Genomic DNA, 17,267 nt, shown 5'->3' with positions numbered 1-17,267 from the left:
GAGTTACTTCAGGCCTGTGGCTTAACCTCAGCCTCCAAATAGAACATAGGCTCCAGTGAGCCTGATGTTTGGTATCCTGCATCCAGTGGGTTCACAGAACTCAAGGGCTGGCCAAGGTTTTGACTCCATCTGGTTGTCTTATGGCTTAGTGTACAGCCCTACCTTTGGTCCTGTTGGCACACAGCCAAGATGAAATTGCCTCAGCAACTCCATCCAACAATCAAGAGCAAGTTCCGTGTGGATATCCCTCTAGGAAGAGTCACAGAAAATAAAACATCCAGATAAACTTGGAAGAAAGGGAAACTTAGGAAGAAAACAAAACTTAGAGACAGCCCCACTCCAATAGATGTATAAAACAAAACAAAGAATATAACACAACCACCAGCCGTAACCCATTCCCAATCAACCAGCTCCCCTATAAGGGAACCCCAAACTACAGGCATAACTGAAATGTATGAGAAAGAATTCAAAGCCTTACTTTTTAAAAGAATTAATGATCATACAGAAGATTCAAACAGATGCACGAGCTAAGAAAAATCTATCTAAGACCTTAACAACACAGTCTTCAAAGTGAATGAGACAGTCATTAAACTGGAGGAAAAGTCCAAAATATGGAGGAAAACTCAGTAAAGAGATTGAAACCTTAAAGAAAAGCCAAATAGAGATACCTGAAATGAAGGAGATAGTCAATCAAATAAAAGTCACAACAGACACCATCATTAACATACAAGACCACACAGAAGGATGAATTTCAGTGATGGAGGACCAAGTATAGACAAAAATACTAGCAGATCATGGGGTGGGAACTAAGGAGCATGAATGAAATTTCCAAGCAATCTGGGATACATTCAAAAAGTCAACCATAATAATTCATGGTATTGAAGAAGGAACAGAGGTAAATCAAATGTAATAAACAGATTATTTAATGAAATTATAGCAGAAAACTTTCCAAACAGAGAAGTAGACATCCAACCACAAAGGGTACACACAACTTCAAACAGACACAACCAGAGAAGAACGTCTCCAAGACGCAGCATAGTCAGGATGTCAGAAAGGCCAAGTAGTGGGATTTTGTGCCCCCCCCCCCCCCCCACCTCTGTGCTGGCGCTGGTCTTGGACATAGTGCTATGAGTTTATATGTGCAAATGTCCTGCTCCAGGATGGACCCTGCTCACAAGAGTAGTAGGGAAGCACCAACTGGACTCTAGGAGGGAGGGGAGATATGGGAGGAGGGGGTTGCTTAGTGAATATGATCAAAATACGTTGTATAAAATTCTCAAAGACTTAATAGAAATATTTCTAGGCATAGCAGTGAATACCAGTAATCTTAGCACTCAGGAGGCGGAGGCAGGTGGATCTCTGTGAGTTTGAGTCTAGCCTGGTCTACATAGCAAGTTCTACATAATGAGACTCTGTCTCAAAACAAACAAAAAAGAATGCAATGGCAAATTTTATGTGATGTGCATTTTATCTCAATAAAAAATTAAAACTTGAATACAAAAAATTGATCAAGATTCTAGTAGTCCTTTTGTCCTAATATGATTTTTAATTTGATACTTGATTTTCCTTGCTACAGAGAAAACCTTAATTCCCTAGAATTATCTGAATGAAAGGGTGTAATTCTTGTTCTACTGAGGTGACTCTCAGCATGCCACTGGATAGCTTTAGGAGTTGGGGCTGGTCATCAGAAAGACCAAGCCATGATCCAAAGCTCTACTCCCATCCTCCAGGGACACTGGATAAATAATCCATCATGCCTACATAAAAAATCTTGTATAAAAGTCTTTAAGCTGCTAAGCTTGGAGTTTCTGGGTTGGTAAATGCACTAAAGAGCTGGAAGGGTTTGTGCTCCTAAGGAGCATGGAGGCTCTCCTTCTCAAAGACCTTTCTCTATTTGCTTCAACTGAGTGTTCATTTTGTCCATTTTTTTAATGAACTGGTCACTATAAGTAAATGTTTCCCTGAGTTTTGTGAGCAGTCATAGAAGATATTCAACCCAAGGAGTAGGCTATGGGAACAACTTGGGATTTGCAGTGGCATCTGAAGTGGGAGGTAGTCTTGTGTGGGTGCTTGAACTGGAGGAGAGAGGTATACTAGCTCCAGGTAGCATTAGAACTGAATTACAGGACACCCAGTCAGTGTATAGAGAATTGGACTGGATGGGAAACTGCCTCCCCATAATGGTGTCAGAATATTGAGAAACTTATGCATGTTCCCTTGAAAGTACTCCCCCAAAATGAATCAGAGAGTTATAGTCTATCCTACCATTTTCAGGAATGGACACAGACCCATTATTATCAACTCACCTGACCATAGAAAGAAAGATGGTCGGTTACTGTAAAGTTATCAAATAAAATGTCATGTTGTGGGCACCAGCCCAGACTCTTCCTAACTTGAGCCAAGTCTTTTGAAACTTCACACCCAAGGACATATGCCTGTCCCTTTGAAGGAGAAATAAGACCTAGAACCAAACAGAAAAGACACCCTACAGTCATTTTTGGGCAGACGCTGCAAGCGGATGAAGGCCAAACCATCCCCTTGCTCTCTTTGTTCTCCCATAGACGTCTTACTCTCCTTTGCTGCCATCGGTCAGCAGCAGCCCAGGAATGTATGTTCTATGTGTGACAGTGCTTGAGGACATGCAGGAAAGATCAGAAACAGGAAAATTCTCCTGCTTTTGAGCAATTCCAATCTGGTTAAATGTATTTAATAACATGGGCATTTGTAAAGTAAATCACATGACTACAGGGATTATAGTAAATTTGTATGCTTAGTAAATATGGTAAAGAAAAAAGCACTTTGGGAATCTAATAGTTTTGAAATATGATCCTCAAAGGTAAGGTCTGACTTTATTATTATTGCCATAAATATCTGTTCCCTGAATGAATGAATGAATGAATGAGTGAAGTTACTGACAAATGCATGCCAGTATGCAGCGTGGCAACCGGACTACTTACACATTATCTTTATCTTCATTCTTGTTAGAATGACACAAACAATACATTCTTATCATTAAAGTTTCACAAAAAGGAGGAGAAGGTATAACCAAAGAAACAGAGGCTGGAGAGATGATGGTCTAGTGGTTAAGATCACTTGTTACTACAGGACTGGGGTTCAGTCCCCAGAACTCACATGGTGGTTTACAATGTTGGTAACTCCAATTCCAGGATATCTAGCACCCTCTTCTGGCCTCCGTAGGCACCAGGCACATACATACAGGCATGTAGGCAAAACACTCACATACATAGAAAAACAATCTTAAACTAGGTGGTGGTGGTGGCAGCGGCAGTGGAGGCACATTCCTTTAATCCCAGCACTGGGGAAGCAGAGAGCAAGCAGATCTCTCTGAGCTCTAGGCCAGGCTGGTCTAGAGCGAGTTACAGGACAGCCAGGGCTACACAGAAAACCCTGTCTTAAACAAACAAACAAACAAACAAGCAATCAACAACAACAAAATTTACTTTAAAAAAGAAACAAATGTTGTTTAATAAGTTCCACCATAAAAAGATAGTTACAGTTACCATTTTGATATATTGCCTTACATAATTTTATATACATTTTGTTTATTTAGATTTGTAGTGATAGACTGAATCTAAGGGTCTCACACAGGCTAGGCAAGAGTTTTACCAATGAGATAGACTCCTAACCCCATGCATTGTTTTTATACTAAAATAAGAAAATACAAATTATGGGAGTATTTTGTTTTTGTTTGGTCTTTCAAGAGAGGGTTTCTCTGTGTAGTTCTGGCTGTCCTGGAACTCATTCTGTAGACCAAACTGGCCTCAGACTCACAGAGATCTGCCTGCCTTCTGCTTCCCCAGTGCTGAGATTAAAGGCGTGTGCCGCCACGGCCTGGCCTATTCTGTTTTTGTTTTTTAATAACTTTTTCTTTTGTGTTTTGTGGGTTTCTAGCTGATTGAGACAAAGTCTCTATGCATGCCAGGCTGACCCTTGTTTTGCTGTACAACACAAACTGGCCTAAAATATCTCTTACAGACCAGGCTGGCCCTCTGGGCATGTATTAAGACGCTCTGTTTAACTGTTTTGCATTTGTTTGCTGTTGTTGTCTGTTTGTTTTTAGTATAACAATGTATTCAGGCTATTTGTCTACATAAAAACTGTATCTCTTTTGCCGCCGAGGGGGTGGGGGGGTGGGGGGAGTGGGGAATAAAGTTTGATTATGTAGGCCAAACTCTTGACTGCCAGCTTTATGGGCATGTGTCACCATGCATGGCTAGAAATGCATTGTTCGTAAAGACACTTTCATTCATGTATATATCTCTGTTGTAGGGGGTGCATACTACATGTGAAGGCTAGAGAAAGACTTGGGTCTGTTCTCTCCCTCTACCACATAGGTTCTGAAGTTCTTCAGTCTTGATGGTAAGTGCTTTTACCAGTCCAGATCTGTAGCATTTTGCTAAAAATATTTCATTGTCATGAAGTATGCCCTATTAAGTTATTCGACCCTAAGTAGTGGATATTGTGTGATTTCCTATAAATATAAACATAAAACTTGGCAAAATTTTAAATGTACGCCATATTTTTTTTTATTCTAAGACAATATAGCTAGATTTGGTAGGTCATATGAGTGGCAAGATTTTATTTAATTAGTTAATCAATTTATTTGTTTATTTATTTTGTTTTTTTGAGATAGGGTTTCTCTGTGTAACAGCCTTAGTTATTAGGAACTCACTCTGTAGACCAGGCTGGCATTGAACTCACATAGATTGACCTGCTTCTGTCTCCTGTGTGCTGGGATTAAAGGTGTGCATCACCATGCCTGGCTATTATTTTATTTTTAAAAAGGATTTTTTTTTTTTATTTTTAATGTGTACTGCTATTTTGCCTGTCTGAGTGTGTGTACCATATACATGCAGTGCATGTGGAGGCCAGAGATTCTTTGGAACCGGAGTTACAGACAGTTGTTAGCCTCCTTGGTGCTGGGTATTGAACCAGCAAGTGTTCTTAAGCACTAAGCCATCTCTCCAGGGCCCCCTGGGGGGCAACATTTTAAAAGATTTTGATACTCCCTTTTAAATTAGACCTTCCACTTTGGTGTGACTAATAAAGTATCCATAATTATCTGGGGAATGAAAGGTAAAGGATAGGGCTGAAGAGATGGCTCAGCATTTAAGAGCACATACTGCTTTTGCAGAGGACCTAAGTTCAGTTCCTATTACCTATAAGCTCCTCAAGTCAGGTGAGTTGTCAGGCCCCACCCCTGAGGACCTCCAACTACCAGGCTTTGCTCACAGAACACTCTCAAGGCCACAATGGCCTGGCCCATCCCCTCAAGATGCAGGTGGCCAAGCTCTGTCCTACAGAATAAAATGCCCAAACTCAGGGCTTGAAATCCTACCAATCCCTGAGCTCAAAATCCCATTAATCCCTGAGCTAACTCCAAGCTCAAGACTTGAAATCCCACCAGTCCCCACCCTGGATAGCTCTGCCCCCCAGAAACCCTACATAAAGCCTGCCTCTCAGTTCTTTGCTGATTCTTGACAGAGGCAGCCACCCTCTTGTGTCTTTCCCCATAAATCTCTTGTGTGAGGTGTGACTGTGTGGTATTCCTTGGCTCCTGACTGCCAGGAAACCTTTCCCCTCAGAACTGTAACACTTACAGTACCCACATAAGGTGGCTCACAACTAGCTGTAACTTTAGCTCCAAGAGATCCAATGCCTTCCCTGGCCTCTGTAAGTGAGTATTAATGCTCACTATTTGAGTACACGCATGCTGAAGCCAGAGGTCAACCTCTGGTGTCATCCTTCAGGAACTGTCTACCTTGTTTTATGAGACAAGCTCACTTACAGGGACTTGAGGCTTGCTGGTTAGGTTAGGCCGGGTGGCAGTGAGCCGCTGGATTCACCTGCCCTCCTTCCCCAGCACTGGGATTGCAATGGGTGCTGGGGATTGAACTAAGTCATCGTGCTTGCATGGCACTTGCTTACTTTACCAACTGAGCTATCTCCCCAGCTCCTAAGAACTCATCGCAAGGCCAGATACTATTCATTCATCTACGAGTAAAACTGCTTCAAACACCTACCGGACCCAATTCCAACTGCGAAGCCCAAATCAGAGTACACTGAGCTCCCCGACACTCGGAATTGAGACTAAAATAAGGGCTTTCTACAGTTATGCAGCTCAACACTTCGCCTAGCAAGACAAAGGATCCCAAACTCAAAATGTCAACTGCCTTTAAATGTCAGTGTGTCCTCTGGAGCCCTGGAATGCTGCATCAGGTGCAGCACACACACGCCCTGATGACTCAGACGGGAGACCCCTCCACAGCCCTCTACTTGTGGGGGGAGAGCTGCATCCCAGGCATTGGACCCCTTGCTAGAAAAGTATTCAGTCATGAATTTTACACCCCCAGCTCTCCAGAAAGAACAATCTGGAACAAACTTCTCATTACAGGAAAATCCACAAAACTAGGCTCAGTGTGGAAGACCAGGATGAGGTAGGTGTGGTAGGAGAGCAATGCTGCTGCCTTCCCACAGGTTTCCACACCGAAGGAAAACTGCAGTGCAATAGCAATGGTAAGACCAAGTCCAGGGCCTGAAGAGCTGGCTCAGAGATTAAGAACACCCAAATTCAGTTCCTAGGTCACAACCACCTGTAACTCCAGCTCCAGTCCATCTGATGTCCTCTCTGGCCTCTTCTGGCAACTGAACTCACATGCACATACCTATGCACAGACACACATGCATACATATAATTAAAAATAAATCATTCTTAAAGGTAAGAAGGCAGAGGATCTGGGGAGGCAGCTGGTAAAGTGCTCGCCATGCAAGCAGGAGGATGGCGTTCAGTCCTCAGCACCCATGTGATCCCAATGCTGGGGAGGCAGAGTCGGGCTAGTCAGTGAGCCTCAGTCCCTGTGACTGACCCTGTCTCACAATACAAGGTGGATAGCTCTGAGGAATGACACTTGACGTCGACCTCTGCTTTCCATATTCACACATCCACACCAGCCACAGGCACTCACATACACACCCAAGGGTAAAAAGTGACACTACTCTAGAGTAATTATAGAAAGTCTTTATGCTGGGCAGTGGTTGGCACACGCCTTTAATCCCAGCACTCAGAGGCAGATGAATCTCTGTGAGTTCAAGGGCAGCCTGGTCTACAGAGCAACAACCTGGGCTATACAGAGAAACTCTTTCTCCAAAATCTCCCCCCTGCCCCCCACACACAAAAAAAGGGAAGAAAGTCTTTATGTAAATTTGTAATAACAGAAGAACTAAATAACTTCAGAGAAGAACCAAAACTTCACTAAGTAGAGAAACAAAGTCTATAATACATGAAGTTTGGGAGTTTCCTGGCCAAAAAAAAAAAATACAGTATGGAGTTGGCATATACCTATAATCCTAACACTTGGCACTTGAGGCCAGCCTGGGCTACACAATAGATCCTATCTGAAAAAAATTATGGTGGAAGCTCTTTGCCAGCCACTGTCCTGGGGAAGCAGCCCGACTTCGCTTCTCCATTGAGTGTCTCCAGTGCTCATGAATACTATTGTATGTCCCCTGGTGGCATCACTTGCACCAGGCCAGAGTTAATTTTATTGTGCTGTATCATTTTGTTAGAAATCTGTGATAGAGCTTCTATAATACTGCATTCATAGCTGGCACTTTGACAGTATTTGCAATTCAGCCTTTTAGTCAATGAAATTGAGTATGTATTCTGTGTAAACACATTGTTCTGGCATTGTGGGTCCAGAAGTAAACAGAGCAGTTTCTTACAGAGTGAGACAGATAAATAGCATACACATAAACACACAGGCAAACAAAATATGGACTTTGAGGAATCCTGACCACAAAAAGAAGAGGTTGTAATAGGGAAGACTGTGTGAGGTATAAAAAGAAGACTCATGGCCTTCCTTGACAATCCAGCAACCGACTTGCCTCCTGGACACTAACCTAGGGGTACAAAGAACTTCTTCTCCAGCAGTGAGAACTTCACACACTTCTACTGGGGGAGACAGTTTCCTCAACCTAACATGTTAGGACTACCCTATGTCTGAAGAAATGCCACTGTACCTCTATACAGGAAATTGTGGGGCTCAGTCCCCAGTCTGACACACAAAACACACAACCACTGTATATATGTGAGTTGAGACTTGACTTTCAAAATCCGGATAACAACTCTTGGTGTGGCCAAGAGCACCTGCCACCAAATGTCACTAAATCTTGCTATTCTTCAAGTGTCTTTAATAGAAGGCGAAAGACACTCACATGTGAAGAGACTGACTGAGGTGCCGACAGCTCCCCATCCCTGTGGTATTCTGTGTGTAAGAACAGCTTGTCTTTTGGAGCTCCTTCAAAGCTGGATGTTCACCCTTTGATTTTGTCCAGAGTTTTATACATGTTAAACCTCCAATCAACGTTTCTTGGGTGAGGTTTCAAATTTCATAGAATATCATTTTAGTTGACAGGATGTAAAATAATTATTTAAGCATAAAAATTATTCTGGATGGGTATTTTAGAATAACTCACAAGTATTATTCTAAAAGTACCTCTGGTAGTCAAAATTCAAAGACGTTTTTGTTGAGAGATTTGAGATGTTGAGAGATTAACAGTGTCTCACATTGAACAGGAACGTTCTATCTAGAAGGAAGTTCATGTCTTGTCATGGTGAATGCAGACTGACTGGAAGAGGCACAGATAGATTCCCTTTTCTTGGTACAGTTACTGAACTATATTCAAACCAGATCCTACAAAGATGGCACAATTAACAACAAACCATGCTTAACAGTAAAATGACAACAAATTTTAATGGAGAAGTCCAAAATCTAGGTCTGTGCAGCGATTTAAGGGCTTACTCTGTAGAGCTGACCCACACAGGTACCTGTAAGAATGGAGCAGACAGTGGTTTTCCCTGCTCCGTTGTGTCCCAGGAGAACGGTGATCTGACCCTTGTACAGGTTCACACTCAGATCCTTGACTGCTATGCATTTACTCCGTCCCCTGTAAAAGACCTGTGGGAAAGTCAGGGTGTGGATGGCAGGGTAACACACACAGATATTGCTGAAGAGTATGGCAAGCTTCGTGTCCAGATCACCTTCCTCTGACCTGGTCTTCACCACAAATGAGCTACTTACTCCAGCCATCTTGCAATCATGAAAGCTCATGCTATGGATGGTCCGGGAAAAAGCAACTATTATATGTCACTCAGCCAGAAGGAGCTGTGAGCTGACTCTGTGGATCAGCTGAAATCACACAGAACCATCTGCCCCAAGACTGTTTATTATGAACAAAGTTAGAGCTAGAAGGGGAGAGTGAGAGGAAAAGAGAGAATCCCCATAAAAAGTTAGAGAGACTCCTAATTATTATTACAGAGGAGCTGGACACATGTCACAAGTGTCCTGGGCTGGGATATGAGCCACTCGATCCCCCAGGTAGAAGGCAACACAAGGCTGAGTAGTTTGTTTTTGTTTTGAGACAGTTTTAACCGCATATCCCTGACTGACCTACAACTCCCTCTGTAGACCAGGCAGACCTCAAACCTACAGAGATCCAAGTGCCTCTGACTACTAAGCACTGGGATTAAAGGCTTGTGCCACCACACCCAGCTGAGTTAGAATTTTAAGGTGACAATGCCAAATAAGTAGAGAAGGTCCCAATGCTTTCTTTTAGATTCGAAGACCAGAGATTTCAGACAACCACACTCTGTAGACATTGTAAGCACTGAGATTATACCGTGTTACAGAAATCAAGCACCTATGGGAGAACAACTGCCTGTTCCTATATTTAGAAACTAACAGTGAGATCTGGTTTACATTTTGATTTGGTGGATATGTCATCCACCAAATGGCTGCATTCTGGCCTCTCTCCAGTGGAGATACTTGGCCTGGAGATTGAGAGGACACTGTTTCAAACAAACAAACAAACAAACAACCCAGATCAATAGGCCTTCCATTTAACTTCATAATGGGAAACAGGGCATTTCAAGTTGTGTTTCCAATTTTTCAGAGTAGGATCATATAGGAAATTACAACTCTTGATTCCAAAGAGTAGCCTGTAAGCACTGTTAGAATAAAACACAGTCTTAAAAGGGTTGTTTCTCAGCCGGGCGGTTGTGGCGCACGCCTTTAATCCCAGCACTCGGGAGGCAGAGCCAGGCGGATCTCTGTGAGTTCGAGGCCAGCCTGGGCTACCAAGTGAGTTCCAGGAAAAGGCACAAAGCTACACAGAGAAACCCTGTCTCGGAAAAAAAAACCAAAAAAAAAAAAAAAAAAAAAAAAAAGGGTTGTTTCTCAAGCCCCTATCAGGAAGTTTGAAAGCCAATACCTTATATAGATGCTGGATTTCAATTGCTTTCATTTGATCAGTTGGCTCGTCCTGCATGAAGTCTCTCCTTGCAGGTTTCTCAGGATCCCCAATGTCCAGAAGTGGCAGCATTACTGGAACAGGCTTCTTGATGCAAAACAGGCACTGCATGAGAAGTCAACTTACTTTTGTGTGGATTTCTCTTATGGAAGATAAATTTTGGCAAATTGGATGCCTGCCCCACAGGCAGTTACTTGTTGAATCAAATATTTAATGGCATCTGGAGAAGTTAATCAGCTCACTGATGGCTTCATCACAAGTCGACTGCATTTCAGCTTATAATCTCCAGCACTAAGAGAAGCTCTAAGAAAGTGGCCTTATCTCTGGCCTCTGACTGTCCTAGCAAAGCTGCTTTACCATCGGTCATGTTCTGGGGGGGAGGGGTGAGACCTGGATGAGGATGCTGGTGTTACAGTGTACCTGTTTCTCCATATCCCCAGAAGGAAGGCAGAGCACATGCTGCAGAGGTCCTGGCCACTGGGCAGGCCACCACAGGTTACTGTGAGAGGCTAAGTTAAGCACAAAAGGCTCATTTGTAACAAAAAATGTAGTCTGTGAATTTCTAGGATTGTGATACTATTATTGGCACACTGTGGTGATCATAGGGTTTCAAAGGGCCCTCTACAAATGCAGCTCAATGGAGAAAGGGTGTGTGAGAACTTTAGCATGTTGGGGAGTGAGTTCCGTGGGAAAATGAAGGACCTGGTATTCAACAGGCATATACAGGAATGAAGAGGCCTAACCATGACAGGCTGCAGACTAACAATACTGGGACTAGGCCTCACCATTACAATAACCAGGAAAAGCCACAAACTGTACCTTTCAGGAGACCAATCAGAATTGAGACAAATAAGTACTAGATGCTCCAAGGCATAAAGGATAGCTTACATCACTTGTATATAGGTTGCCAATTTCCTTGCAGCAACACCAGTACCAATCCCTGTTTGACAAGACTTCTGTTACCTCACTCCTGCCCAATCAGGAGTTCAACCCCCATCTAAATTTCCCTACCCTCCTTCCTTTACTCCTTAAAATCCCTGCCATAACTGAGCTCAATGCTATGTGGGAACTGATCCAACTGCTGTGTGGGAATGAATGGGAAGCCCAAGCTCGAGCTTGCAATAAAGGCTCTTTGCTTTTGCATATGAACTCAGACTCCTGGTGATCTCTGGGTGGGGGGGACTCATGACACAGGCATAACAGAATCTGAAGGCACTGCCAGGTACACTGTATGAAGTTATCCCCCCCCGTCTCATCCTCAAGTCCATTGCATCAGCTGTGGGGCAAGTTCAGAGAAACTGAGATTCTCTGTTAATTATGCTCCACTGCCAACCACAGGCTGATAGTTAGGAGGTTAATCCAGGGTAAAGACTTACTGTGGTTTGGGACCTTATTTTTCCCCAGTGTAATATTTATAATGTATTTAAATACTCAATTTTATTTTATTTTTATTTTTATTTTGGTTTTTCGAGACAGGGTTTCTCTGTGTAGTTTTGCGCCTTTCCTGGAACTCGCTCTCTAGTCCAGGCTGGCCTCGAACTCACAGAGATCCGCCTGGCTCTGCCTCCCGAGTGCTGGGATTAAAGGCGTGCGCCACCACCGCCTGGCTAAATACTCAATTTTAATAGAAAGAAGAACCATGTGAAATGAGAGAGGATCTGTTAATAACCAAGTCCTTGCTGTAGTGGGTGCCTATGAGCAGTGCTTGACTTCTTTTTTTTTAAATTTTTTAATTTATTTTATATACCAACCCGTTTTCCCTCCCTCCTCTCCTCCTGTTCCCTCCCCCCACCTCCTTTCTACCCAAACCCCCATCCACTCCTCAGAAAGGGTAAGGCCTCCCATGGACGTTAGTACATTATTGGGAGATGGAGGAACACAGATGACAAATATAAAAATCTTAACATCTGGCCAGGCGGTGGTGGCACACGCCTCTAATCCCAGCACTTGGGAGGCAGAGGCAGGCAGATCTCAGTGAGTTCGAGGCCAGCCTGGTCTACAAGTCAAATTCCAGGACAGCTGTCTTGGGGGAAAACAAACAAACAAACAAAAAACCAAAACAAACAAACAAAAACCTTAACATTTATCTCTAAAATAGAATCAGAACTTACCTTGGCAAAGAAGTACCAAGACGTAGGTATTCCAAACTTTCCTGAGAAGAAAGACTCCGCCAAAAAGGCTATCAGACAGTACAAGAGTGAGTCCAGCAGGAGCATCAGCAGCACCTGAGTGAAGCTAAAGTCTCCTTGGACACTGCCTATGTTCCTCCATTGGATTCCTGTTCCTGTTGCAAGGAAGGAGGACAGTGGCTGTCTGCATGTTGGAAAGTCTGCTCAGTCCACAAGACTCAGCAGTCCTAATCTAGAGATAAGTGCCTGGGGGATTCCGGAGTGCTGGTCTCCATTCCACATCAGAAAGGCAATGAAGTTGGGTTCTGAGGTTAGCAAAGGATGGCAGCAGCAACAATTCACTTTCCAACAGGGTGGGAAGGCATTGATTTTCCCTCAAATGTCTTTCAACTTGGGCCACTGCTAGACTGTGCTCCCACCCTGGGGTTAGAGGTCCTTCCTCCTGCAGCTAATCCTCTCAGAAAACATCCTCACGAATACATCCAAAAACATGTCTCTTAGTTGATGCCAGCTCCAGTGAAGTTTATAAGCAATACTAACCATCACAGAGATTTTTCAAATATCTATTTTTTTTAAAAATATTTATTATGTATAAGTGTTCTGTTTGCAGGCCAGAAGAGGGCACCAGATCTCATTACAGATGGTTGTGAACCACCATGTGGTTGCTGGGAATTGAACTCAGGACCTCTGGAAGAACAGCCAGTCCTCTTAACCGCTGAGCCATCTCTCCAGCCCTCAAATATCTATTGTGATAGTACTAGGGATTGGACCTCTGATCTTGCATACAACCCCTGAACTGTATTCCCAGTCCTTTACTTTTTTTGTTTAATAGACAAGGTCTCTAAGTTTCCCAGGTTGACCATGAGCTCTCATCCCTCCTGCCTCAGCCTCTCTAGTAGCTGGAATTACCGCCACCATGCCCAGTTAATGGAGAATTTTTTGATTTCTGTTTTTCATCCATTTATTCATTTGTATGTATGTGGTGTGTGTGTGCATGTGTACACGTGTACCATGGTACATGTGTGGAGGTCAGAAGACAAAGGGGAGGAGGTCAGCTCTCTCCTTCTTCTACCATGTAGGTTCTGAAGATGAAACTCTGGTCAGCAGGCTGGAAGGGAAGCAGCTTCAACCACTAAGCCATCTCATAGCTCTTTTATGGCTCCATTTTATCTCCACATTTGATTTATTAGTGTCTTTTAAAAAGAAATGTAATGGGGCTGGAGAGATGGCTCAGCAGTTAAGAGCACTGGTTGCTTTTCCTGAGGACCCAGGTTTGAATCCCAGCACCTATATGTTTATTAGCCTTCTGAATATCTCTTTCCCCATAAAGTGACAAGTGGTTTTGCTTCATTGTTTTAAATTACAAGAGCAAATTTCTAATGACGTGAATGAGTTCTTTAAACATTCTGAACATAAGCCACTTGTTAGCTAAATGTATCATATGTGTCTTCTCTTATTCTAGCATGTCTTTTCCTTTTTTCCATGTATCTTAATTTATATATATTATTTTATTTAAATAATAATTTTTTCATTTATTTTACATATCGACCACAGTTTCCCCTCCCTCCTCTATTCCCGGACTCCCACACACGCACTTTTCCATCTAACTCCCCTCCCCTTCCGTCTCCATTCAGAAAGTGACAGGCCTCCTGTGGGCTTGAACAAAGCATAGCACATCAAGTTGAGGCAGGAAAGAGCTCCTCCCCTTGCATCAAGGCTGGGCAAGGTCATCCAGCATGGGGATCAAGTTCCCTAAAGCCGGCTAAACCAGGGCCAGTCTATCTTAACTTCAATGTTGATATTTTGTTATTTTCCCCCCAGTGGACTAACAAACCACAGGCTGAAACCTTAAAAACGTTTAAAGCAAATTAAGGCTGGGATCTTTCAGTGCTGATCATCTCAGGTATCTGCTACAGTGATGGAAAGTTGACTAACAGACTATGTTAAAAGGTTTGGTCACCAGGGTGATGCTACTGGGCATGGCAGAAACTTCAGGTGGTGTGGCATCGCAGGAGGTGGGGCTTAGCAGGTGGGGTTATTGAGGGAGTATTCTAAGAGAATATGAGAACTGGATTCCTTTGTTTTCTTGTTCATTCCCTGGTAGGTTGCTTTGCTGTGTAAGTCTCTCATGAAGGGCTGGACACCCAGAGGTCCAATATAGGGAGGCCACCTAATCTTTGACTAGACTCTACAGATTTGTAAATCAAAATAAGTCTTTCTCTTTACAAGTTAATTATTTCAAGTATTTCTTTATAAAAATTTAAGGCTGATTAATACAATCCCCCTGATAAACTTGCAAAAGAGGGGACACCAAAAGCAATGAGACTATTACATGTGAAAACTACTACATTATTAGTGATGTTCAGGATTTTCTGAGCTTCTAATCATAAAATTTTATACTTCATATCAATAGAATTATATAAGCATATAATTTCTAATCTTTTTTTTTTTCAAGCAAAGTTACTCTGCTGCCCAAGTTAGCCTGGATAGAACTCCGGGGCTCCAGTAATCTTCCTGCCTCAGCCTTCTAAGTAGCTGGGACTACAGGCCATGCATGTTTGTCTCCAGTGTCCTTTCTTTACTATGCTTTAGTTTCCCTTCCCATATCCATGGCTGTGCTGTATGGTTTTTTGTTTGTTTGTCTTTGTTTTTGTTTTTTTGAAGTAGGACTATCCTGGAAGTCACGGGGCAGGCTGGCCTCAAACTCCCAAGTGTTGGGATTAAAGACATGTGACACCACCACCCAGCTTATGCTGTAAGGTTTGTGAAGCACATTATATATCTCTTTAGCATCCCACAAAGTGCCTATCATAATGTAATGCTCAGAACACTAAATGAAACGAATGTCAGTAATGTAGATTTGGAAATGGAGGACAGCCACACCCAGCTCAAAGCATGCAAGCAGCCTAAATAGAGTCTGAGAAAGATAAATCTTACCTTCTGCTTCAAACAGAGAGATGAATCGGACTCCTATTGCCATGGCAACATTTGAGAAGAGGCAAGAGGCTATCTTTTGGACATAGGTCCTCTGGTGGTAATTGAAAGTGATATACATGTAGGGAAGGTATGTGAAGAAGAAGGCGATGCCTCCTATCACAGTTCCTACATGCGCTGCAGATTTGGAGGGGAAAAGATGAAGTGTTTCATCAGTAACATGCAAGTTGCTATGATACAAACCTTGTTTCTCTGTCATGAAAGAAAGCATCTCTGTGAGTGTTTCAGTATTTCAGAAAGGAAGCAATCTGTTTTTGTATTTGTATTCTTACTAGTGAAGGATGAAAACATTTACAGCACTTTAAAAAAAATGAAAGTAGCTGGGTGTGGTGGTGCATGCCTTTAACTCCAGCACTTGGGAGGCAGAGGCAAAGGCAGGTGGGATCTCTGAATTCAAGGCCATCCTGGTCTACATAGTGAGTTCCAGGTCAGCCAGGGCCACACAATGACATCCCATCTCAAAAAACAAAAAACATATCCTTACATAAAGGCACAAATAGCTCTCTAAATTTTTCTCTTTAAAACTGTATTGACTCCCTGGGTGGTGGTGGTGTATGCCTTTAATCCCAGCATTCAGGAGGCAGAGGCAGGTGGATCTCTGTGAGTTCCAGGCTAGCCTGGTCTACAGAGCAAATTCCAGGATAGCAAGAGCTGTTACACAGAGAAACCCTGTCTCGGAAACACACACACACACACACACACACACACACACACACACACACAAAATAGTATTAAGTCTTCTCCAAAGATGAGTGGCAGATCTGTGCAACATCCGACACCATGGCAAGCTTTATATATACCATCTTATTTAATGTTTACAACCTCCTGATTCTACAGAGGAAACTGGAGATTAACTACACAAAATACATTAATTTGCTTAATGTCATGGAGCTATTATGTAAAACCATGTCTGTTGTGGAATATGCCTTTACACTTCATGAAGGTATGTCACCGTGATTGGTTAATAAAAAGCTAAAAGGCCAATAGCTAGGTAGGATTTTTGGGCCAGAGAGATTTCTGGGAAGAAGAAGAGAAAAGGACTCAGATGATCTAAGCTGGATCTGACCTGAAAGCCTCCTCCCTGAGGACTAGCTTTCATGGTCCCTGAAGGTGTTAGGAAAGTTTCCAGATGAGGAAAGCAACCAATATTCCCACACTCTCTGCTGCCTATGAGCTACAACAACGATTAGCACCACACAGTATTCCCAAGGGCACAATGGCGGCACACACACCTTGGCAGTAACCAACGTCTCTCTAACCGGATTTAAGGCCCATTCAACAAGAGGGAAATATGACTGCTACTGGAAACCTACCCAGGGCTAGTGAAGTCAGGGGTCTTGGAAGAGAACTGATATTTTGCTAAACTAGCATAACTCCTAATTTCATTCCAAATATTTATCCATATGTGTGTGTCTCAGCCTTCATCAAAGAAACAACAGAACAAAGACCATTACAGAAACCCACACCCAATCAAAATGAGGAGAGCAAGTGATCATGTGATACAACTACAACACAACACCTGAGGCTCAAGGACCATAGTGGAGGAGAGGGGTGGAAAAATGTAAGATCCAGAGGAAAAGGGAGTTTTCTGTGAGACTGCATCTTCTAGAAATACCAGGAAAACTATACACATGAAGTCTCATCAACATCACTGCCTAAACAAGACCTGAACAAAGATGACCCAATAGACATACTAGCCTGGAATGGGGAAATCTCATGGGGCCTCAACCCTAAAAAAAAAAAAAAACCAAACTATAGGCAACTAAGGAATATTGAAAGTGGGGGAAATACTCTTCCCCAGGGAAGAGTTCTCCA

The 17,267-nt window shown here is 42.8% G+C and overlaps 1 protein-coding gene across 10 annotated transcripts in view; it reads right to left on the bottom strand.

Moving 5' to 3' along the window:
• LOC128123103 (ATP-binding cassette sub-family A member 17-like) overlaps nt 1–17,267 on the bottom strand; it is an 89,331-nt gene that overhangs the window by 47,544 nt on the left and 24,520 nt on the right. For all 10 annotated transcript variants that reach the window (XM_052759104.1, XM_052759097.1, XM_052759102.1 and 7 more), the window contains 5 exons: nt 15,396–15,569; nt 12,441–12,613; nt 10,291–10,434; nt 8,849–8,978; nt 2,307–2,461 (listed from right to left, as the gene is read on the bottom strand). In XM_052759104.1, coding sequence (XP_052615064.1) covers nt 2,307–2,461; nt 8,849–8,978; nt 10,291–10,434; nt 12,441–12,613; nt 15,396–15,569 — 776 coding nt within the window. The remainder of the gene's footprint in view (nt 1–2,306; nt 2,462–8,848; nt 8,979–10,290; nt 10,435–12,440; nt 12,614–15,395; nt 15,570–17,267) is intronic.

The sequence above is a fragment of the Peromyscus californicus genome, unplaced genomic scaffold, assembly GCF_007827085.1.
Source record: "Peromyscus californicus insignis strain IS unplaced genomic scaffold, ASM782708v3 Scaffold_3__1_contigs__length_106647218, whole genome shotgun sequence".
NCBI lineage: Eukaryota > Metazoa > Chordata > Mammalia > Rodentia > Cricetidae > Peromyscus > Peromyscus californicus.
This window is presented reverse-complemented; position numbering and strand designations above follow the sequence as displayed.